At 48.1% G+C, this 23803-nt stretch overlaps 2 protein-coding genes across 2 annotated transcripts; both read right to left on the reverse strand.

Annotated features, from left to right (window-relative positions):
- Positions 1-569: 569 nt before the first annotated feature.
- Positions 570-3077, reverse strand: LOC123050451 (uncharacterized). The gene is made up of 3 exons (XM_044473239.1): positions 2569-3077; positions 1179-2444; positions 570-1068 (listed from the first exon to the last, which is right to left on the reverse strand). Exons 1-3 carry the CDS (start codon positions 2955-2957, stop codon positions 990-992), a joined length of 1734 nt encoding a protein of 577 aa, XP_044329174.1. The 5' UTR covers positions 2958-3077; the 3' UTR covers positions 570-989.
- A 6095-nt stretch (positions 3078-9172) lies between these two features.
- Positions 9173-12329, reverse strand: LOC123050452 (BTB/POZ domain-containing protein At5g03250). Its single transcript, XM_044473240.1, has 4 exons — positions 12101-12329; positions 11523-11592; positions 9981-11216; positions 9173-9904 (listed from the first exon to the last, which is right to left on the reverse strand). The coding sequence occupies exons 1-4, from the start codon at positions 12172-12174 to the stop codon at positions 9332-9334; spliced, it is 1953 nt and encodes a 650-aa protein (XP_044329175.1). The 5' UTR covers positions 12175-12329; the 3' UTR covers positions 9173-9331.
- Between the last annotated feature and the right edge of the window lie 11474 nt (positions 12330-23803).

Genomic DNA, 23803 nt, shown 5'->3' on the forward strand with positions numbered 1-23803 from the left:
TTCATAGAATTGTCCAAGGTTGAGCTCCCCCCCCCCCCCCCCCCCGCAGTACACTCAGCTCGCCAGTGAACACATAGCTACTGGTACAAACCCTCAACCTCGAGGGTTAACTACTCCCGGATCATCATAGGAGCAGCAAGGGATGATGGAGAGGTTAATGAAGATCAAAATTTCCCTATGACATGGTGCCGGAACACGGCCAAAACCAAGATTGGGAAGTGGAAGCGGCGAACAAATTAGGGTTGAATTACGCTGGGTTATTTTTAGTACATATGGAGCTAGGGCTTCAAAATGCGGTGGAGGCGATGCCCACGCCTCGAGCTCATGCCAAGGGTGGCGGGTGGAGGTTGTGCCCCCCCTCTCCAGTTGAGCTTCTCACCCAGTGGCTCCTCTGACTTGAAAACTAGCGTCCTATTTTTATTTTCTTTCTTTTTGGATTCAAAAATTTTATATCCCGAAAAGTCCAAAAACAACAACTGACTCTACGCACTAGATTAATATGCTAGTCCAATAACAATCAACGAAATTATGCCACTCATGCATAAATTGTGAATATAGCATGAATACTTAAAAAATTATAGATATATTTGAGGCATATCAGTAGCTGAATGTTGCCCTCATCACTGACACGGTCAGTGATGAGTGATCAATAGTAATTTAATTTGTAGTAGTGTGCATAGTTCGTTGCAAGCCGGACATTATAAAACAAGCACGGCGATTGCTAGCTCAAAGACATGGTTGACTCTACCCTAATTACAAATCGAAAGTGGCAAGAATATTATTGTCACCAATCCACACCGACAAGTGGAGAATCAACCAAACAAAGCTGTACAACCTAATTAATCAAGGTTCTTTTCCTGACTAGATTTCCATTGTTCGCTCGAGGAAACATTTTTTGGATGAAGGCTTGAGGAAATTAACATGGCCGAGATGAACTCATGTGGTAGTTGGTAGTAAGAAGCGTCCCTCCATAGCCAACCAGACCGTTATTAGCGCTTGCACTTGTTGCAGTAATGGTTTTGCGCGGACAACTCGGATGCGCATCGGTAGCAGAAGCTGTATCCACACCTACAATCGGCCGGAGAAAACAAGCCGGGGATGAGCTCAAATCATGCATGCATGCATGATGAGATCGTAATTTACAATAAGGAGAACGTAGGATGATGGATTTGTCGTACCTGCATTTGATGTAGTTGCACCCTTCCGATTTCTCCACGAACATCTGGCACTCGGGGCACCGCTGCCAGCCCTCCTTGCCGACGAGACGCCGGAGCAAGAGGTCCTCCCGGCCGCGCTCCTCCGGCCCGAGCTTCTGGAACTCGTCGCACCCGAAGCCGCCGTGCCACGGCACGGCGCACCGGGCGCAGAAAAGCCGGTGGCAGTGCGGGCACTCCGCCTCGGCGATCGCCGCCTCGCTGTCGGCGAGCAGGAGCGCCGAGCATTCCCGGTACGGGCAGTACATCCTCTTGGCGCCTACCGCGAGCTCGCACAGCAGCAAGCCCCACTTGTCGAGGAGGTCCGTGGGGATGATGCCGTGGCAGCTCTCCGGCTCGACGGCACCGTCCTCACAGCCTGGGTGCGGGCATCCGATGCGAGCGACCTTGTCGTCAAGCTTGGCGGCGATGTACTGGGCGACGCAGCCCGAGCAGAAGGCGTGGGCGCACGAGTTGACGCTGAACTTGAGGGTGCCGGGCACCAGCTCCATGCAGATGGCGCAGTCGAAGAGCTCCCCGCCAACGTCGACCGGCAAATCTCCATTGCCCTTGGGGAGGAGGTCGGTGTCGGTGGGGTGATGCCGCGGAAGCTTTCCGGCTTGGCAGCGGCGTCCTCGCAGTTGACGAGAAACACAGCTCGAGCAGAAGTCGTGGGCGCACGAGGTGAAGCTGGGCCGTATACATGCACATGGCGCCACATGCATGCACTTGGCGCAGTAGAAGCGCTTACCGTTGCCGTCCGCCCGTGAATCTCCATTGCCCTCGCCATCGCTGTTCAACAAGGGGTCGCGGCAGGCGTCGTCCTCGCAGTCGGGGCATTCGACGGGAAGAGCGATGTCCTGGCGCTGCTTCACAGCGACGTACTTGGCGACACAGCTCGAGCAGAAGGCGTGGTCGTCGCACGAGTCGAAGCGGGATTTGAGGATGATGGGCGCCGCCTCCATGCACATGGGGCAGTAGAAGAGCTCGCCGCGGCCGTCGTGGTGGCCGTCCACCAGCGAATCCCCATTGGTATCGGCGATCAACATGGGGTCGTGCGGCTGGGGTCGGGGCATCGGACTCGATCCACGTTCTCGCCTAGTTTCGCTTGAGTCGACGCTGACTTTGAGGATGTCGGGCACCGTATCCATGCCCATGGTGGTATGTTCGTTGCCATCAACCGGCGGATCTCCCTCGCCGTCGGTGATGAACATGCCGTCGATTCGCGGTGATACTAGGAACGTTTCAGGCCTGAGTGAGTAGAGTGGGCAAATTTTGAGCTCGTTTCTGCTAGACAATACAGATACACCCCCACGCCGCGCGCGGTGGTAGAATTAATTAAGCAGGCGCGAGCGAGAAAGTAAAGAGAACTCACCTCACCACGAACACGACGACCACCGTTGCCACGGCGAGGACCCAGCAGCACCATGCCTTGGCTCGCCAGCTCAAGCCCGTTTCAGCGGCAGGCGGGGCTAGCGCTGGAGGTGCGGGCGCGTGCGTGTCCGCCGGGACTGCTGTTGTCTTTGACGTCGGCACTGCGCCCAGGCCCAGCTCAATAGGGCCGACGGCGACCGTCTTGGTCAGCTTGGCTTCCCCGTCGGTGACGCTCCTCCGGTAGCAGTAGCACACCTCTGGCTCTGGCGCCAAGAAGGCCTCGCTGCCGTTCTTGGCCATGAGGCCTTCCGCCGGCTGCCCCTCGGCCAAGAGGACGAATAGGAGGAGAAAAGCCGCGGCGGAGGAGGGCACGATCCCGGCCAACGGCATCGCGCTTCTTCGAATCCACCGTCGCTGTGCGAGTGCGATTCGTCCGGTCAAGGTCTTTCAGCTGTAGCCCCCCGCTCCGCGTACGGCTCAAGCATATCATCCGCGTACGACTCGCCGCCACGGCATCACCGTCGAAATTTCAGCTCGATTTCGTCCTCAAATCAGCCGGCCGTCTCCGTCGCCGTTGCGTGGCCTGTTTCCCTTCCTCTTTTGCACTTCTTTAATCTAGAGTTAACTGGAATGTTTTGATCCAAACCGGCGACGTTGGGGGGAGCCCGTAGCCGTAGGTGTAGTAAGTATTTTTTGCGTCATGGGGACAGAAGATGGGTCAAACGTGAGGTATTTCGGTACGTCAGGAAGACATACGTGCGCTGCTACCATCGTACTATATCTACGTTTTTTTTTCTTCGAATAATCGTATATGTCTACGTTGTTGCTAAATGCTTTCGCGGCTATGCGTGGCCGATAGAGGAAGAACACGGCTGGAAGCTGAGCTTAGCTTGGACCGTACGCGAAAAGGACTGACTAGCAAAGGATATACAACAGCTACACGTACCTCCACGGAAACGCACACGATACTTCTTTCGCTTTTCCTCGAAACTTCAATCTTCTGCACCCGGTTTTTGCTCAGTGACTGTCGCTCGGGGCCCACCCATTCTGAAAAATACACACTTCTTACAACCGGAGACGACCATGTTATATGATATACAGATACTTAAATATATGATTTTTCTGAGCCTCAATAGCGATCAATTAATCGCTGATTACCCCTAAAAAAGTTAATCAAAGTCCATCAGGGTTCAAGTCCCAGTGCTCGCATTTTTCGATGATGCGCGTTTAATGGAAGGAGACGTTCCCGTCGACTATGAGGCGCCTACAGTTGCTTCATAAATCTTAAGATGATATGCCGGCTCATTCATAGGGTGAGTGTATGCGCGTATATATAAGCGCTTGCGTCTGTACCGTGTTAAAAAAAAGTTAATCGATAATTTTTTTCAGCCCATTGCAAAATCAAAAAAGCAAAAAAAAATCATCTTAAAAGAAAATTGACTAGCAGGGCATCATGGAATGAAAAGATGCCAGTTAAGTAACAACTGCCGTAGGGTCTAATTCCCATGACCTAACCACGCCCGCGTCGCTCCTTCAGCGACACGAGCGGAATCCCAGCCCGCCGCTATCGTCGCCCCTTTCCCGCGCCTCCTCCCCCCTCCTCACCACTGGAGGATGCCGACGGGCTAAGCCCTCCCGGCGGACAGCGGCGACGGAGAGCTCCCTCGCGCGCCCGCGAGCTCTTCTTGGTGGGGGAGGCTCTTCCTCCCGATCTGCGTGCCGCATCTCCCCCAAAGGAGGGAGACGGCATCGTGGATGATGTTGGAGACGGGGTCAAGGAGGCCAAGGCAGAAGCCACCGGTGGCGAGGGAGCAGGCGAGGCCCGGCATGGTCGCGCATGGTAGTCGGTCGAACGCCTCCTCGTAGAAGCGGGCGATGAGGCTGTGGACGACCTATTGCGAGTCTTCTTGGGGCGCATCGCCGGCACTGCAGCATCTGCTGTTTAGGCACGAGATCAGGCCCCTCTGAGAGCCGCCAGAAGTGGATCGGGACGTCATCAGCTAATCTCGATCGGGACCAGGCACGAAGACACGGCGGGACTGGTCCTCTTTTGTGCCGGCGGAAGGCGTTGGTTTCGACGAGATTGATTTGTTATCGTGATCGATCAATCCTCGAAATAGGCTTTCGCCTCGCTATATAGATATAGCAACCACCCGATACATTTGTGAGTCTAATGCTAGGGTAAATAGCTTTAGGAAGGAACAGGACGATGAAGAAAACGATGATGACCCGCAACCGCTGCGCCCTCCAGAGAATAGCCACCACTGGGCCCGGCGTTTCTTGGGCCAGCCCTACTGGGCTCGTGGCGTGCTGGGCGTGAGGAGGAGTCTGAGCAGAACACATTCATTCTTCGATCTCTATCCCCCGTAGGACCAGGCAGCGGCAGCGGCGGCGGCGATTGTACTCGCAGACGGCAAGCCCGAATCCCCGAAACAAACCAGAGAGCGAGAGGATTTGGACATCCCTCATCTGCGAAGGAGATGGCGGGTGTCTCCGAGGAGGAGCAATCTGAGCTCTTCAACGTGGTAAACGAGATCATGTCCCTGCACAGGGAGCGCAGGGACCTGCTGGCTGCCCTCACCCCCGGGGTCTCCGTCTGGAAGCGGCGAGGGCCAGGAGAAGAGACCCTAGTCCGGAGGCTCGCCGGAACGGATCACACGGCGCCCGTCCAGGTCCAGGCCGAGGAGATGGAGGCGGAATCGGCCTCCACAGCGGAACAGCTCGGGAGGTACTTCGATTCTATCGTGCAGGACACGGGGGACCTGAGTCACCGGATGCTGTCCATGGCGCACGCTGTGGTCAAACCCGATAATGGTGCCGCCCTCTCCTCGTACATGGCCGATGAGCTCGTTAACTCGACGTCCGCATTAATGCACGCCTGCAAGGAGCTGTACGATGACACCACCGACGGTAATGAGCAGGCGGCAGCAGAGGAACACATTCTTGGATCTCTGCGACAAGTTCCTGAGCGAGCCCTTGAGTTACGAGAACGAGTTGGCGTTAGCGGTTACCAGGGAGGAGGTGGAGGAGTACGAGCAGGAGGTGGAGAAAAAGAAGAAAATGGCGGAGGAGCTGCGTCTGCAGAGCATGGCGTATCGGAAGCAATGGGAGGAGAGGCAGAAGCAGAGGGATAGGTACGAGAAGTTGAAGGAGATGGGAAACGTGAAGGAGTACGAGTTGAGGTGGGCGAAGGCGAAGGCGAAGGAGAAGGAGGAGAAGAAGAAGAGGGAGAAGGACCAGGAGGAGGAGAACAAGAAGGAGGAGGCCACAATGGAGTATCTCAAGACGGGGATGGAGGCGACCGGGGAATTATTCGCGGATTATCGGTTCGGTTGGGAAACCGGATGGGGCAGCAAGAGTGTAAGATGCGGCGACTTCCGAGACATAAGTAAGCAAAACGTGCATCTTGACTCTCTGCTTGTCTAGAAATTCTAGCATATCACTTAAATTTGTGCTTTCTATAACTTGCTTTTCTTTCTTGAGTCAAGTGCATATGAGTTTCAGTTTTTACAACTTCCTTACAGTTCAAATGATAAGTAGTTTCAGTCTGCTGTCATCCTACTTTTTGGTTCAACAAGTCTTGAAGGTCTTACAGTGTTGTCTGAACTTTCATATACAGTTCAAATGTTCACGAATTACATTGTGTAGGCAGTTGTAATTTGGTCGAATTCTAAGTGCAAAGTGATCCTTTTATGTCTGAAGTTTTCTATTAGTTTAGAGAAACATCAGTTATAGGCTTATAGCATTTAGGACTTGTATTGTAGCTTGGTATTCATTAGTGCTTGTATATGGATTACTCTGCTTCGTAAGCTATTTTTATTGTCTAGTTGTACATGATTTAGAGTGTTGAGTAAATGTGCTTTCCGTGGTATTATTCTCAACACATCACACGTAACATTTGTCAGGGCATTTATCTTTTTTGCTTAATGGTTCAGGCTAGAGTTTATTTGAGTGTATATGTTCACAAGGATGACTTGACGTTTAGCTTTTTTTTTTTTTTTACAGTGATCACTTCTATAATTCATGGTTCAGGGTAGTACTGTTTTTCTACTTGTACTTCTGCCTTAAACTTGGGACGCATATATACATGTTATTGGTTGTAAATTTCGAATCAAATTGTAGCTGATCACTAGCTTCCTTTATCCCTGTATAAGTAAAAGGAATATATTTGCTTAATTTGGTTGCTCATACATTCTCAAAAAAAAAGGTTGTTCATATTAGATTTCTGACAGACTTGGCTTTACTTTTTGCTGAAGCGACATTGAGCCCTATGCACTTTACGGTCTACACACCCAATACCATCCCATCCTCTTGTGGTGTCACTGGGAGCACCTTGCAGATCTACTCCATCAGAATTCTTGAACTAAAAAGAGGATTGAACTGGCCACTCAAACTGTACGGAGTGGTTGCTGCTCGAGACACGGTGGATCGCAACCGTAACATTGTCTTCTCTCGGTCAAGTCGTTACTCTCAAGAACTCAATGAAGATGTATGTACTGTATACAATTTTCTCATCGTTTTCCATTGTTTCTTCTTCGTGCTTTTGTAGTCTATTGCAATTAAGTAAGCATTTTTCGCCAAACCATCGCAATTAAAGTGTTAATGATATGATGCTTGCAGGGCTCTTCTTTATGTTTGACTGGTCCATCTCGTGCAATTGTCGCTCTGGGCCCTGTTGACTTTGAAATTGAACTGAAAATAGAAGAGGGAGAGGAGTCCCAAGACAAAGAATTGATCACTCTTAGCAAGCGGTATGACGGTACAGGTACCTCTCTCATGTTCGAGAACAGTTTGTGTGTAGCGGAGCTAAAACTTAAGCAGCTTTCTGAAGCGGTTCAGGCCACTGTCTTGGGTGTATGCGTTGTTGAAGGGGATTGGCCTTTCGAACATGGATGCCGAGTTGCTTGCACCTTATCTGCTGCTGCAGATGAAGTTGTGGCTGATGCAGATGAAATTGTGTTGCTGGATTGTCGCGGTGATGATGAAGAAGTGCGTGTAGGATCAGATGGTTACCTTCATCTGTCAAGGAGTGTTGTCTCAGTGCAAAAACGAGGAACACTGGTAGTTGTCATACGGACCTACTTGGAGTCTGGTCACGCTGCTCAAGATTCGAAGGTTGAATTCCTTGCCAAGCTTTGCCAAACCAGTGAGAGTGAATGTTCAGTTGGTAACAGCAAGGTAAAGATCGTTGTTGCTTGGTCCCTCCTTGTCAAGGAGAAGCAGGACCTCCTGCTGGATTGCCCAACGGTAGAGCCTTGAAGAATTTGTGTATCATGTAAGGTGTTCGACTCTAGCTTATGCTATCCAACTATTTAACTCTGGGTGGGTTGTTGATATATTTGTGTACCGACTATTTAACTCTTAGTGGTTTGTTGAATTATCTGTGTACCCGACTATTTAACTCTTAGTGGTTTGTTAGAATGTTGAAGTCTTTGTATATCGATCTGTTTGCATTTCATGGCCCGACTCAGGTGTTATTCTATCTGTTCTTCCTTTCTTTTCATCACTTTCACATTAGCTTCCAAGAGTAAAGTCTCTCTCTCTCTCTCTCTCTCTCTCTCTCTCTCTCTCTCTCTCTCTCTCTCTCTCTCTCTCTCTCTCTCTCTCTCTCTCTTTACTGGATGGGTGCCTGTGGGACATCTAGTATGCTCCTTGGTTCCAACGGGATCATTAAAAAGATGTTCTTTTACTAATGGATGACTGATCTCTTTTGGGCTGTTCGCAAGAAATTAACGGAATCGTCAAGTATTTTCAGCAAGTTGGAGCAGTAAATTTTCTGCAGTAAGGATTGCTGTCAAAAGTTTCCACAGTAGGAGCATCTGATAGAAAATCAGCTTCAGAATATAGCACAATGAAGGAGCATCAAAAACAGGGAGTAGATCATTTTGTACAAGGGGCACAAAATCAACAGCCACTTTGGATGAAGAGCAAGCTTCAACAGAAAATGCAGGGTGAAAGTTAATAGCAGAAGTTTCCATCACTCCCTTTTTAGATTCAGATGGAACATTAGCAGATCTTTTCGGTGTTCGTGAATGCTTTTAACTCTTCGTGCAATTCCTCAACTTGGAACCTGTAAATTTAACAGTGTTCTTCGGAGAACGATATGATTATTTAGGATGAGGAAAATGTATGACAGCCCCTGGGTACCACTACACCCTCATGAACAATACATTAAAAAAAATTAAAAACAAAATAAAAAAATCTGAAACTTTGGAGGCATGATCAAAATTTTGACGTTCTTGCAAAGTTTCTGCCACAAATAACATTCGAGGAGCCCCCACCAAAGAAAACAAAATCACTGCTCAAAAGTGCACATAAACTTTGAACGCTGATGTTATTTCTTTAGGTGAGGTCTCCTCGAATGTTATTTGTGGCTGAGACTTTGCAAGAACATCGAATGTTTGATCATCTTTGGTCCCCCAGAGTTTTAGATTTTTATTTTATTTCACTTTCAATTGTTTACTAATTTACTGTTCATAGAAGGTGTAGGGCACCCAGGTGTTGAAAGTCCTGTCTTGAGGAGAATTATCAAAGCTAGCTGCTCCTATTCTTTCTTCCAGACTGTATCTAGTTCTTGCCAAAATTATGCTAGGAAAACTTGTATATCTGCTTTCACCTAAATCAATACCTGAAGAAATAATCAGCTGTTCAAAAAATGTATATACGCTCTAAAATTCTTATTTCAGCGGGGAAAAAATGGAACCAGTGTGCTAACCTATTCTACAGTCTGAAAACCACATGCGACCGAGCTACATCTTCCAAAACTAACACCCCAAATCCAAGAACCTGCTGCGCTTCTCCTCGCCGGAGCTCGGCAGCTGCCCCTGCTGCCGCGACGACGATGGCCTGCCACCGCCGCTGAGCCCGAGCTTCCGGAACAGCCTACTCAGCGCTCCCTTGGGCTTCCCTAGCCGGTGCATCTCCTGCCGCATGCTGGAGCACTCCCCCTCCAGGTCCACCACCCTCTGCTGGATCCCCGGCACGCTCATCGCCGATGCCGGCTCGCTGCTGCTCCCGGGCGTGTACACCTCGACCTCTTCGTGGTCGTTGTTCTCCGACCCCGTGCCGAAGTCCACCTCGCCGGTCCGGCTCTTCCTCGGGCGGGAGCTCCTTGGGGAGCCCTGGTCGGCGGCGGCGGCGTTGTTATCGCCGACGAAGAACCAGCTGGCCACCGTGGTGCGCAGCCGCAGCTGCTCAAAGAAGAGCACCTGCACCACCACCCGCAGCGGCAGCCGCTCGTTCTGCGCCGCGTGCGTGCACGCCTCCAGCGACAGCTTCTGGCAGTTCATCAGCCGGCACAGCTGCTCCCGCTCCGACTCCGTCAGCCACGGGTGCGCCTGCCATGACAGAGAGGTATCAAACGCAAGCTCAAGAACAATCATTTGTTCATGGCCGCCACCGGCCATTACCTACCTTGATGAAGATGTCGATGGCGCGGTAGAGGCCGTCGTCGAGGGACCGGGCGTAGTCAGGGACGAGCGCCAGGATTTGCTGGAACTGGGAGCACTTGAGGTTGGCGTCCGTGCCGACCTCGGCGAGGTACCCGTCGACGAGCTTGGCAACGGTGCTGGCCGGCATGAGCTCGCCGGGCGGGGCCTCGTCCGCCGTGATCTCCGGCAAGTGGTCGGCGTACGCCGTCGTGTTGGACAGCAGGAACTGCTCCAGCATGCGCTGCATGCAGTCCACGTCGTAGAGCGTGTCCGTGGAGTAGCTGGTGTTGGGGATCAGGAGGTCCTCCAGCGCCGCCTCCTCCAGCTGCTCGCCGGCCCGCCTCTCCAGCGCGTCACGGCACGCCGCGCCGGCGTGCAGGACCGTCGCCGTGCGGAGCATGCCGAGCAGGAACCTCGTCGTCGTGACGCCCTTCTCGGCGGGGAGCAGCGCCACGATCTCCTCCAGCAGCACCCGCTGCTCGCCGACCACGCCGTCAGACGACGTGGTGTCTGAGGCGCCGCCGCCGCCCACGTCGCGCCGGTTGAGGCCGGAGAGGTGCCGCCTGGCGTAGTGCGCGAGCGAGCCGGCGATGCCCTCGGGGCTCATGCCCCTGGACCGCATCTCGGAGATGAGCCGCTTGTACAGGGGCAGCCGGAGCGACGACGCCTGCCTGTACCACCACCCGGCGCCCGGCGACCGCGGCTTCCCGTAGGTGCTGATCCCGTTCCACATGACGGGCGCCGCGGCCGCGTCGACGCACCTCGCCGTGTAGTTCTCGACCATGGGCCAGCCGAAGAGCGTCGGGTCGGCGCACGCCTTGGCCGCCAGCGACTCGATGCAGCGGGGCGCGAGGAGGAGGTCCTCGGCGAGCTGCCGCACGCCATCGTCGCCGTCGTCGCACGCCTGCAGCGCGCGCACGGCCGCGTCCCAGCTGCCGAGCACGTCGCGGACGAAGAAGGCCTCGGCGTGGGCGGCGAGGTTGCCCTCGCCGGCCATGCCCAGGCGCTCGGCCGCGCAGCGCACCGGGACGACGTTGGCCGCGTTGAGCTCGAATTGGACATCGTAGCAGAACTTGGCCACGAGCCGGAAGGCCGCCGCGCCGCCCGGTAGGTCGTCGAGCTGCACGGTGCAAGGCTTGCCTCCGTCTTGGTCGTCGGAAGAGGTGGTGGACTCGGCGATGAGCTTCTGCAGCGTGCTGCTCCGGTTGATTAAGGGGAACTGGATGGAAATACAGAGGGAAGTTACTTTGCTGCATGCTGTCAGTACAGTAAATATGAAAGAACCAACAATGTACTACAAGTGCAGCAAGCAAATTACTACAGGTAAGTGAGAGAGATGGCCAATTTCAGTAGTGAGTAGAAAAGTTTCCCTTGTTGAGGATCATAATTACTGCATGTAGATGGGTAGAATTTTCAAACTTGGAGCATGATGTGACAATTTGACACTGGTTTCCAGAATCACCGGGACAGAGAAGTTTCTCCTTCAGGTAATATAGGACAGAGATAGAGAGAGCAAAGTACGTACCTTGTGTAGATGGAAGGAAATGTCCCCGACCTCGACGACCACATCGCTCGCAAGCTCGTTCAAGCAAACCCTGCAAAAATGGCAAGGAAGGCACTGTGATGATTTGTAAACCAAGATCAACATAGCAGTACTCTGTAATGCTGCTGTTTTGCGCTGTGTTTCCAATTGCAAAAGTGCAGGAAAGGTATCTACTGAAGGTTATGCACTGTTTCGCTCCTGAATAATCTGCAAGTTTCTCCTGACAAATAATGGCTCTCGAAAATGATCTTCCTCTCATTCGCCACTACCTTGTACGTACGTAGTACAACCTTATTTGCGCGTTACTTTGATTCAGTCAGGTGGCGGACATGGGCAGTTGTTACCGCGAAGGAACAAATTCCTCTCACCAAATTAAGTGCAGCATTGGATTGTAGTTTCTAAAATGAAAAGCGCAGTCCTGCATGCGTAGGAAGACGTGATTCGAAAGAGGCTGATGTCGACATCGGTCGATCGATCAACATAAGTAGAAGTTGGGAGAGAGATGCGGAGGGGAAATCCATCGGCAAGGTGAGGCGGCGAGGAGGAGGAGGAGGAGGTACCAGGAATTAGGGTCCCGGAGCTGGAAGCGGTCGGGCGATTTGGATCCGAGAACCCTCGTCGTAGCCGCCGCCATCAATCAGCCAGTCAGCGGATCACTGTATCATCGATCGCGCGTGGGAAGGGAGGAAGGACCCGGCCGGCCGGGAGACGCCGCGACGAGATTGGAGAAAGGGAAAGGAAAAGGAAAAACCAGGAGAGAAGACGAGACGAACGAACCGAACGGCATGCATGTGCGGGAGGAACCCGTGGAGGTCGCCCCCGCCTGGTCAGCGGGAGCTCCACGCCCGCGCCGACAGGTGGGCCGGCCCGAACGGCCCCGCCTACTTCCGCGCAAACCCACACCCAAGCTGCTTAGACATCTTCCACTTTGACACCTTCGCACAAAGCGTCAATCAGACACAACTCACAAAAACCCATAAGACAAGACAAAAAGGCAAACTGCAATCAAGACAAAGAGTTCGCTTAGCTCGACGCGGCTCCACCGCTGATACACAACTTTCCGGATCTCTAAAGTAGCTTACCGAATGCGAAGTTATTGTCGTTGACAAAATATAGTCGAGACAGTACCCCGAACACGCCATCGAACTCCATATATGGCACCCCCGCTCGACGATGATGTCGGAGGAGGAAAGCATACCCGCTAGCCGCCAATCATGAACCCAACACATGATCCACAGTCTTTCACTTGGCACCGACGCAAACAACGTCATAGTTAGGATTCAGGCACCCCGGGTCGTGGCGCCGCGGTTCTTTATTGACTGTACCATGAGATGACACTATTCAACACTATACGCTCCGTTTATGTTCGGACATCAAACATGCACCCAATAGGCTCCCCAAAACCCAATCGTCTGGACAGTCAGGACTCCATCAAATCTAACCTATATATAGGGGAGAAATATGTTCTTCCAAACTATTCGCCGTGTTATCACTAACACGGGGTCCCAACATAGAAAACCCACTCCACAACTCACCCTTTCCTTTTGCTACTAAACCTCCCCTTCCCGCTCGGTTTCCCGTCGTAGCGGGAAATTTCTTGTGGAGCCCTCTTCTTTAAAACCAAATGATTCCCACCTCATCTTCGCCATGGCGCCTTCTCTCATTCACATCGTATTTCTGCACAGACCGCTAAGGAGGAGTCCTCCCGCCAACCAACCCACGCTACACCCTGATCCCCTCCCCCATTGTTCGTGTTGATCCACCACAGTCATGAAGGGGGCGAGGTGTGCGTCACATGTGACGCCCCCAAGCCAAGAAGGTAGATCCGATGTCTTTTGAGCCATTGTCACATTGTAACATACAGTAGAATGTCATGGATTACCACGGAACAAAAATATGATGTCCATTGTTGGGCACTCAATTGATATGATACCGTCTCTGTTATCAACTCAAAACAACCAACCAATGCATTTACTCCTCTATCCTAACCAAAAAATTGTATGACTTGATAAAAAAATATGAATTGCTCACTCATGCAATTTGCTGCAAAGCCATCTCTAATGAAATGCATTTTGCCATATTTTCTAAAATAGGGAAATCATTCCGCTCAGGCTATCGTAACTGAACAGACTAACCCTATCATGGTTTCGTCACGGCAGATGTCCTAGTGTGATGACTTAGTCGTGAGGCCATCGCAACTAGACGGTTAGCTTGTCGGGGTTGATCGGAATCGAGAGACACATATTTACCCAAGTTCGACCCCTCACGATCGAGGTAATAGCCTACGTCCTGCTTATTGTTTATTGCTGGAAGATCAATTACAAGGGAGAGGATTCGCTTGACCTAGCTATTGATTGATTGTAACTTCGTCTTCCTACCTCAGGTACTCGCCTTTATATATAGGTCGAGGCCCTTGGCTTACAAGAGTCCGAGTCATAACATGATATGTGACTTAGTATGCTTCTAACTTGCCTTGTTCTCTAAGAAAGGAAACTCCGGGCGACTTATTCTTCTAGGCCATGAGCCGCCATCTTCAGATGCCAGGCCTTGAGTCGGCCCATTCTGTAAGCCGCCCTGCTGGTCTTGTACCTGGGCACCATGATCCATCTTGAGTCTTATTCATCAGCCGCCACCTGGATGACCCGGCCCAATATGGCGGGTTATATCGTGTGGTCATATCCCAAACATTAACCCCCAGATTGATTTGAATTTTATTCATGTCAATCTCCGACCTTATTATCTGGCGGCTATCTTCTGGTTAAACGTGTATCCTCTCCAGGACGTAAAATTCCGCTCACATGATCCTAGACTTGTTATTTTTCTTGTCTTCTCATCAATGACATCATCCGCTGGAAATCCAGGAAATCCATGATGACATCACAACAAATCTTGATGCATATCCACTCAACCCGAGAATCGAGGCGTCACTTACCCCAAAAGTTATTGCGCCTCCTCGGTCTCCGCACCTATCATTTTATCTCTTCGGCTCTTCGCCTTATAAATATACGCGGCCCCCCTCTTTTCACTTTTACCTCTCCCCCGTCGCTTCTTCTTCTTCCTCAGGCCCGAGCTCTCTATGGCGCCGCTGCTTCAGTTCATGCGCCGCCGGCCAACCCGCCTAGGAGTGCAGCGCTTCCCAGTCTCCATCGGAGTTCGATTAGGCACCTCCACTGCCCTCTGCAACCGTCATGTACACTATCCTTTTTTCTTCAGATCCGCACTTGTTCCTTTGTAGTTCATCGGAGTTCACCGCTCCTTCATCACCATTGCCAGTCTAGATATATTTTTTGATGAACTTTCTCATAGAAATATAGCGGAGCTAGTGATGGCACCATTTTTGCATCTAGAAAACTCCCCTCAAGAATCCGTAAGTTAGATAACCACTGCTATCAGGGCTTCGTCCTAGGTTTAGCAATTATTTTTCTTTTTTGAACTGTTTGTAGATCCATAATTGTAGGCACTCCCAACAGAAACTTGTTTATCAACACTTAGCAGTAAACTATAGATCCCCATTTGACAATAAGGCGTCCTCTATGTTTGCCGGCTCATCCCTATGATTGTGGCCCGCCATGCTTTATAAATTGCTCTGTGGTTAAGCCGGCTTACCTGTTAGGCGACTCACCCATTATAATCAATAATGCCGACTTATCTTTAATCATAGCTGTCCGTGCATTGCCTTTTATCACATAATTTCACCAGGCGAGTTTATCGTTTCATAAATAACCCGCCATTCATACTTCTGCAGTTCTTAACCTTACTTAGGCGGCTCATCATGGAGAAAACCACAATTTGCAATTGGGTAGCTTCCCATGTTTCCCAACTCGTGCTCAATGATTACAGAGAGCAGGGTTTTCTGCCGCCTCAAGAGGTGAATGGATGGCGAGCTCTGATACGTCTCCGTCGTATCTATAATTTTTTATTGTTCCATGCCAATATTCTACAACTTTTACATACTTTTGGTAATTTTTTATACTATTTTTGGGACCAACATATTGATCCAGTGCCCAGCCCCAGTTCCTGTTTGTTGCATGTTTTTTGTTTCACAGAAAATCCATATCAAACGGAGTCCAAACGGGATAAAAACTTACGGAGGTTTTTTTTGGAATTTATTGAATTTTGGGAAGCGGAATCAACGCGAGACGATGCTCGCGCCCTGGGCCCTCATGGCCACTCCGTAAGGCAGTTGGTGCCCTTCTTTTGCCGCAAGAAAGCCAATATCCGGATAAAAATCGTGTAAACATTTCAGCCCAATCGGAGTTACGGATCTCCAGGAATTTAAGAAACGGTGAAAGGGGAGAATCAGGGAGCGCAAAAACAGAAGGAAACAGAGAGAGAGATCCAATCTCGGAGGGGCTCCCGCCCCTCCGCCGCCATGGAAGCCAAGGACCAGAGGGGAAACCCTTCTACCATCTAGGGGGAAGGTCAATGAAGAAGAAGAAGAAGGGGGCATCTCTCCCCCTCTCTCCCGGTGGCACCGGAACGTCGCCGGGGCCATCATCGCGACAATGATCTACACCAACAACTTCACCCCCGTCATCACCAACTCTTCCCCCATCTATGCAGCGGTGTAACCCCTCTTTTACCCGCTGTAATCTCTACTTAAACAAGGTGTTCAACGCTATATATCATTTCCCAATGATATATGGCTATCCTATGATGTTTGAGTAGATCTATTTTGTCCTATGGGTTAATTGATGATCGTGATTGGTTTGAGTTACATGTTTTATTATTGGTGTTGTCCTATGGTGCTCCCAGTGTCGCGCAAGCGTGAGGGATCCCCGTTGATGGGTTTGCAATATATTCATGATTTGCTTATGGTGGGTGGCGTGAGTGACATAAGCACAGACCCGAGTAAGTAGGTTGTTTGTGTATGGGAGTAAAGAGGACTTGATGCCTTATAATGCTATGGTTGTGTTTTACCTTAATGATCTTTAGTAGTTGGGGATGCTTGCTAGAGTTACAATCATAAGTGCATATGATCCAAGAAGAGAAAGTATGTTAGCTTATGCCTCTCCGTCAAATAAAATTGCAATAATGATTACCGGTCTAGTTATCGATTGCCTAGGGTCAAATAACTTTCTCGTGACAAAAAGCTCTCTACTAGAACTAACTTAGTTGTGTCTTTATCTAAACAGCCCCTAGTTTTTACTTACGTGCTCTTTATATTCTTGCGAACTTATCCCACAACACCTGCAAAGTACTTCTAGTTTCATACTTGTTCTAGGTAAAGCGAACGTTAAGCGTGCTTAGAGTTGTATCGGTGGTCGATAGAACTTGAGGGAATATTTGTTCTACCTTTAGCTCCTCGTTGGGTTCGACACTCTTACTTATCGAAAGAGGCTACAATTGATCCCCTATACTTGTGGGTTATCAAGCTCCTCCTCAAGGGGAAGATGTTCCCCAACCTGGTGAAGGGGAAGTCATGGTATTCACAGACCATCTCCTTAGAGGCTTCTCTCCACCCGGGTCAAAATTCTTCCGGGACGTCTTAAATTTCTTCAATCTTCATCCTCAAGATCTTGCCCCAAATTCTGTATCCAACCTGTGCCAATTTCCAGAACTCTGTGAAGTGTATCTGCAAATCGAGCGTACCGTTCCTATCTTCCAATTTTCTACATCAACCGTCAAACTGAGTGCGCTGATGGCCCCAACCTAGAACTTACTTGGCGGGGTCTCAATACAAAGGCGTAGAGATGTTCCATTCCCTCTAGTTACTCTGCGGAGTCACCCTAAAGGATGGATCAAGACCTGGTTCTACTGTAAGAACACATCTCCTGCTAATGAGAACCCTTTGCCGGGTTATAGACCACACCATCTTGTCACCAACTTTGAACTTCCTGGTTGGGCTCCTCCATAAGGGCGTGCCCAAGTCGCCCACGTATATCCAAAACTAAGGGCCCTGGAGATAAATGGGTTAACCGGGGTTGATTTGACCTGGTGCTGGATTACCTGGAGGATGCTGCCATTAAGCCGTCGGGCTGGTTTAATATGCAATTATTCAGGCAACTCAAATTACGCACAACGGTACAGTCCCATTGACTTGGAGGATGATGAAATAAACAATATCGTGAAGAAGCTGCTTGGGGAGTCTCAAGAAAACTGCAACAAGACGGGGCTGAAACCGTTTTATGCTCTTAACCCGGCTCTTCCAGTTAGTATTCTTGCAACCACTTGTCCAGCTTATCAATTTTAAACTTAAAATCACTTGTTGAACTTGTTTAAACCCATGCAGGCCAATTCTCCATTCCGGAACAGGAAAACGAAAACACAAGCGACCAAGTTAAAGTTGCGCCGACTCAAAAAAGGAATAAACCTGCATTGTGAATGAGCCGGTAGCTAGGGGCGAGTCACCAATAGCTGATGCTCAGTCGGAGGTAGAACTTGACTCCCTTGGCCATCCTTTTATTGAACTCGTTGACGCTTCTTATTCTCCGGGTGATGCTGCAACAAGTCGGGCTGATGATGTTGAGGTAATTTTCATCTCTTCCGTCTCAGAATCCTTGCCTCCAAAGAAAACAAAGCGGGCCATTTAGAAAGTAAAAATTTCTCATCCAGATGCTTATTTTGATCCAAACGTTCTTTTGAAGAAAACCCAGCATGAATCAAGACGCCACACTCGAAGCAGCTCCGAAGATCTTGCGATTGGCTTACCTGAAAATCAGCTGCCCACAAGCGACGTATTGAGGTGCCTCACAGTCCAACTTCTTCTCTTCCATGAGCTAGCCTTATTAGGCAACCTCTTAATCCCTCTAATTCCAATTATCAGGAGTTGCCACCATCTTCTGGAGACTCATATGCCACTCAGCCGACACCCCTCATCATCAACCAAGGGCAAGCTTCTTTTAACTAAGTTATACCTTATCCTGGTCAATTTCACATATATTTTATCATGCTGTCTTATTTGTAGGGACAAGGCCAAAACAAAGAAAAGAAAATTTGGCGAGTCATCAACAACTCCTGAAATTCATGAGTCAGAGGACCCAACCTTGGTGACCCCCGAAGCTTATATTGAGGCACCAGAAGCCCGTCTTGATGAACAGACTGAGCCGCCCCCATAGAATGAGTCGGTGACTACTGAAGCAACAGATGCCCAAGCTATCCTTCACAACCTGGCGGATGATCTTAACCCGCCAAGTCTGGCTCGCGCTTCAAGCTTCGGTAAGGTGGCTGAAGATGTGTCTCCTCTTGAAAAGAACAGTGATGGAATTGCTATCACTTGGGAGGCATATAAATCTCCAGAAGTATCCAATGTGCTGAGACGAGACACCCTTGTCTGAGAAGGGAAAAGCAAAGCTTGAGCTGCCCAATTATGAGGAATTCAGCTGGTTCTTTAGATAGAAAAATTGTTAAGAGAAAACGCCTGGTAGCCCCCAATGGCCGGCTCATTTTCCTGAAATGAGTCGGGTCTTCCAAATACACTTTGAAAAGGTAGCCTGTAGCCCGCAAGGGCCGACTCGTTTCTATGAATTGAGTCGTGTCTTCTCGTGTTAACTCTTGAAGAAAAACTGATATGCATTAGCCCCCAAATGTCGAGTATGTTGCTTGCAAAATGCTTGGGACTTCAATAATAACATTAATTTGCCTGTCATAGCCCCCAAGTACTGTGTTGTACATTGTTGCCGGCTTGGGACTAGTAAAATTTCTTACAGATGAATTACCTCCTTGTCTTGCAGGAAGCTTCGAACATGGCCGAGTCAAATTTGTCCGGCTTAAAGAAAGATCTTGAATCAGAACAAGCTCTACGAGCCAAAGCTGAATCAAGCTTGCAATCCTTGTTGGGAGAGCTGGAGACAATCAAGGTGGCTTTCGAAACAACAAAGACTGCCTTTGAAACCGAAAAGGCTGCTCTAACCAAGCGTGCGAAAGCCGCCGAGAATCAACTGAAACCAGTTACTGAAGAACTGACTGGGTTAAAACGACATATCTCCCAAATGAGCCAGGCAATATTGGGTAAGCAATTCCTGTGAATTCATGAAAATAACTTGCCTACCAAGTCACGTATAGATAATAACTCGCCTGGCGACTCATACATGTAAACTATTTGCAGGTAATAGAACGTGCAACGTCCAGGATAACAACTTGATGAAGCTGAAGGTTGTATACTCTTTCATAGAGCAATTATATGCTGGAAGCATCTTTACCATCAAAGCTGTAATGGGTGAAAAAAATCCGGTGCAATTAATCAAAGATGTACCGAGGCGCCTCTCGACCATCCCAAAGCAGATTGAGGAACTGCAAAAATCAGCCGCCCGAGCAGGAGCAATGATCTCGCTGAGCGGGGCCATAGCTTATGCACCAGAGTTGGATATCTTGGAGACGGCTAGCGGGTTCCCCCAATACGAAGATGACGGAACTGAATTTTCAGCCACTGATTATGCCTGTTGTGTGAGGGAGACTCCTGTGTTGGCGAGTCAACTTGTTGCAGACATGGACTTGGAAAAATATCAGGCGACTTATGCTGGCAACAACACACGAATTCAACCGCCAACCTTTGAATCTGTTGAATTGACTCCACAACGGCGTAAGCATATTTTTGCCCCTGATGTTGACCCATCTCCTATCTTGCATGATGAAGCCATCTTCCAAGCCTTAACCGATGTCCACTGGAATCTGGACAACCTTCAGATCAAAGATGCAGAAGAGTCGGCGCAGGATAACCTGGAGGCGTCAATTGCTGGGGGCTATTAAGGAGCTAACCCGGAGGGAACCAACCCGGACGGAATAGAGGCCGACTTACAGGAGTAGCGTATACTCCACCAAAACTCTATTGAATATTTGGAACTCAACTGGAGCCTTGTAATAGTTTTAGCAAAACAGTTGGTTGCCTTTGTCGTTCCTTCGTGCATGTTATCTTTTGATCAAACACCAGTCTGATGATGAATGTAAGCCAACACATTATCTTTTTATGTACCCACCCCTACCCCCGCCGACAAAGTTACCAGGACTGGGTACATAATTTATCATGTCTATGATGTGTGAGTTATCATGTTATTTGCATAGAAATTACTGTGGTATGTTTCAACGACCCCCCCCCCCCCCCCACCCCTACCCGCGCCGACAAAGTTACCAGAACTGGGTACATAATTCATCATGTCTACGGTGTATGAGTTATCATGTTATTTGCATAAAATTTACTAGGGCAGTGATGCGTAATCTATCATCATATTTACACAGAAGTTATCGAGGGTATATTTCATCAAAACCCCTCCCTCCGGCGAAGGGAAAAGTTACCATGTTTGCGGTGCGTAAATTATCATGATATTCACACAGAATTTATCGGGGTATATTTCATCAACTTTTTCTGGTTTGCATGTAAGTTATCAGGTCCGCGGTGCATAAATTACCAGGCTATTCACATAGAAAATTACCGGTTGGTATATTTCAACAACTTCTTTCACCTCGGGCTAAAATTATCACGGTGTGTGTACGTAAATTATCACGGTTGCGGCCCAAAAATTACCGTCTTTCAGAGACGACCTACCACCTTTCCTTCGTCAACATCTCCTACCTCTCGGACTGAATATTCTTTAGAAGAATCGTTAATCACATCACCAAAATCATCCGCGCCGTCATCCGAGTGTTGGCGGAGATACCTACTTCCATCATAAAGTGGAACAACACCGATAAACTAGAGAAAACTCATGGAATTAAAAAGAGAAAAATGTATATTTTGTAAGAGATACAGTACTAAATATCGTGATCAAATAGTTTAGCTTTATCCAACTTAACATGTACCTAGATAGTGTGGAGTGGTTAGTGCATCAAGGTCTTCCTTGACTACATGTCACAGGTGCTGAGTTCGAGTCCCCCGCATGAAATTTTTTGAATAACTAGGCTTAACGTACTAGAAGACAAAATCACTAATTGAGTACTTGTTGCAAAGATCACTTCCATTTCCCGAGGTTGCAACAAGTGTTGCGCTGCGTCACTTGTCCCAACTTGGGAGTTTTTCCTTTTTTCATAGATTCGTTTATTCAAAATGTTTTATCCCTTAAACCGTGCATCCAAATCTCGAATCGTTTTCATCGTTGGATTCCCCGCGCCGAGATCTTCAAAACTAGATCCTTTGTTGATAGGTTTCGACGAACTTTTTTCATGAAAAAAACCGAACAAAAAAGTCGAACCGGGAGCACGGGTTTTTTCCCTTTTCGAAAGAGGCACACTCGTGCCTCTCGCGAAATCACAACTGTGCATCTTGTGGAAGGAAAAAAAACGCGTTTTTTTCGTTTTCGAGATGCCCGGCCGTGCCTCCTGCGGAAGAAAAAAAAAATAGAAAACGCATTTTTTCGCTTCCGAGAGGCACGGCGGTGACTCTTGCGAAAGCACAACCGTGCCTCTCGCGGAAGCAAAACCGTGCCTCTCGCGGAAGGAAAAGAAACATAAAATGCGTTTTTTCGTTTTCGAGGGGCACGGCCGTGACTCTCGCGAAAACACAACCGTGCCTCTCGCGAAAGCAAAACCATGCCTCTCGCGGAAGAAAAAAAAACAAAAAATGCGTTTTTTTATTTCCGGGAGGCACGGCCGTGACTCTGACAAAAGCAAAACCGTGCCTCTCGCAGAAGCAAAACTGTGACTCGTGAAAGAAAAAAACGCGTTTTTTCACGCAATTTTTTCCTATTTTTTAATCAAAAAGCTAAGGAAGACCGGTGAAAAACCAAAACGTCGAAAAAAACCCGTTTAAAAAGCAGAAAACGTGTGCGGGGAAATAAAAACAAAAAAACAAAATCGAGAGGAAGCGCCCAGAGCGCGACACGTGGCGGGCGGCTGAGAGCGCCAAGTGGCGCTGATAGTTCTGAGGCTCCCGAAGGAGCGCTCGTCAACTAGTTGCTCCCACTAGAAGATAGGTGCTGATGAAGCTGAAATGGCTATGGCCAGTGCAGCCCATTTTGCACATGTTTATGTTTTTATTAAGAATTTGTAGATAGTATTTAAATTATAATTTCAGTAATAAACATAACATTTTGATATTCGTGTGTTATAAATATTGTACATGCAAACGAAATAACCTACTTTCAAAATTATTCATGTATTATTTAAAAATATATATAAAATAATATTTATGAAAAAATTCAATCATGTATAATTTTTAAATTTATATTTTTTTTGAAGTCATTAGTAAACAATAATACACAAGTGAATATTCATAAATATTTAGTAATATTTGTATTCATCATTTTGTATAATTTTTTATGGATTCACTAAACATATTTATGTAATAAAATAAATTCAATGTCCGCATAAACTAAATATTTTTAGTATAATACACAAGTTTATATTTAGATGTTTTATGTATAATGTTTTTAACACATAAATATTTTTACATAACTTTATTACATACTTTTTACAAATATCTTAAAAAGTATCCTTAATGTTTTTATTACTAAAATTTTACTAAATATTTTTTATAGAATACTCCCTCCGTTCCTAAATATTTGTCTTTTTAGAGGTTTCAAATGGACTACCACATACGGATGTATATAGAATATTTTAGAGTGTAGATTCACTCATTTTGCTCCGTATGTAGTCACTTGTTGAAATCTCTAGAAAGACAAATATTTAGGAACGGAGGGAGTACATGTTTATATTTAAGTTTCCAATTAACTAATCATTGTATGTATGTATAATGTTTTTAACACATAAATATTTCAAAAAGAAATTACTTACGTTTTACAAATATACATAAAAATAATGCGTGCAAAATGGGCTGCAGTATCTCCAGCCAATTTAAGCTCCCCATGCGTTTTCGCTCGGTACGTATGAATATTTGTTTTCTGAAACTCTTAGTACGTATGAATTTGTTACACATAGTAGACATGTGAAACTGTTTGGCTGAGTCACCTAAATTGGCTAGTGTTTTAAGCGTTGGTCGCGGGTTCAGCACCTGGGCGCACCTATTTTTCATGGTAATTTTCACATTGCTGGTTTGCTTTTCTGCAGATAAAAAATTGCAAGGTTTTTACTTTTTTTTGCAAAAATGCATCCCAGCTTTTTTCATGAATAAAAATAATATAAAGGTGCTTTGTGCAAAAACAAATCCATGAATAAAAATATATAAAGGTGCTTTGTGCAAAAAGTGCATCATCCGAGCGCCTTCACTCACTGCCAGGTGGGGCCATACACATGGATACACACATGTACGCATTTGTGACCGCATGTGCACACTTTGAGTCAATTTAAATGGCTACGACTCCGTATTTTCAAAGTTTTAGCACCAAACCGAATATCAAGTGCAAGTTCTATGACTACTGGTGATATTACCTCTA

Source organism: Triticum aestivum, chromosome 2D (assembly GCF_018294505.1).
Source record: "Triticum aestivum cultivar Chinese Spring chromosome 2D, IWGSC CS RefSeq v2.1, whole genome shotgun sequence".
Lineage (NCBI taxonomy): Eukaryota > Viridiplantae > Streptophyta > Magnoliopsida > Poales > Poaceae > Triticum > Triticum aestivum.

Excerpts from the sequence above, each read along its gene's own strand:
- LOC123050451 (XM_044473239.1), bottom strand. The coding sequence starts at position 2,957 with ATGCCGTTGGCCGGGATCGTGCCCTCCTCCGCCGCGGCTTTTCTCCTC. Across the intron at positions 2,445-2,568 it reads GTCGTCGTGTTCGTGGTGAG|GCCTGAAACGTTCCTAGTAT; the intron begins GTGAGTTCTCTT and ends CTACTCACTCAG. Across the intron at positions 1,069-1,178 it reads TGCAACTACATCAAATGCAG|GTGTGGATACAGCTTCTGCT; the intron begins GTACGACAAATC and ends GGCCGATTGTAG.
- LOC123050452 (XM_044473240.1), bottom strand. The coding sequence starts at position 12,174 with ATGGCGGCGGCTACGACGAGGGTTCTCGGATCCAAATCGCCCGACCGC. Across the intron at positions 11,593-12,100 it reads CTCCGGGACCCTAATTCCTG|GGTTTGCTTGAACGAGCTTG; the intron begins GTACCTCCTCCT and ends CCATTTTTGCAG. Across the intron at positions 9,905-9,980 it reads CCATCGACATCTTCATCAAG|GCGCACCCGTGGCTGACGGA; the intron begins GTAGGTAATGGC and ends CTGTCATGGCAG.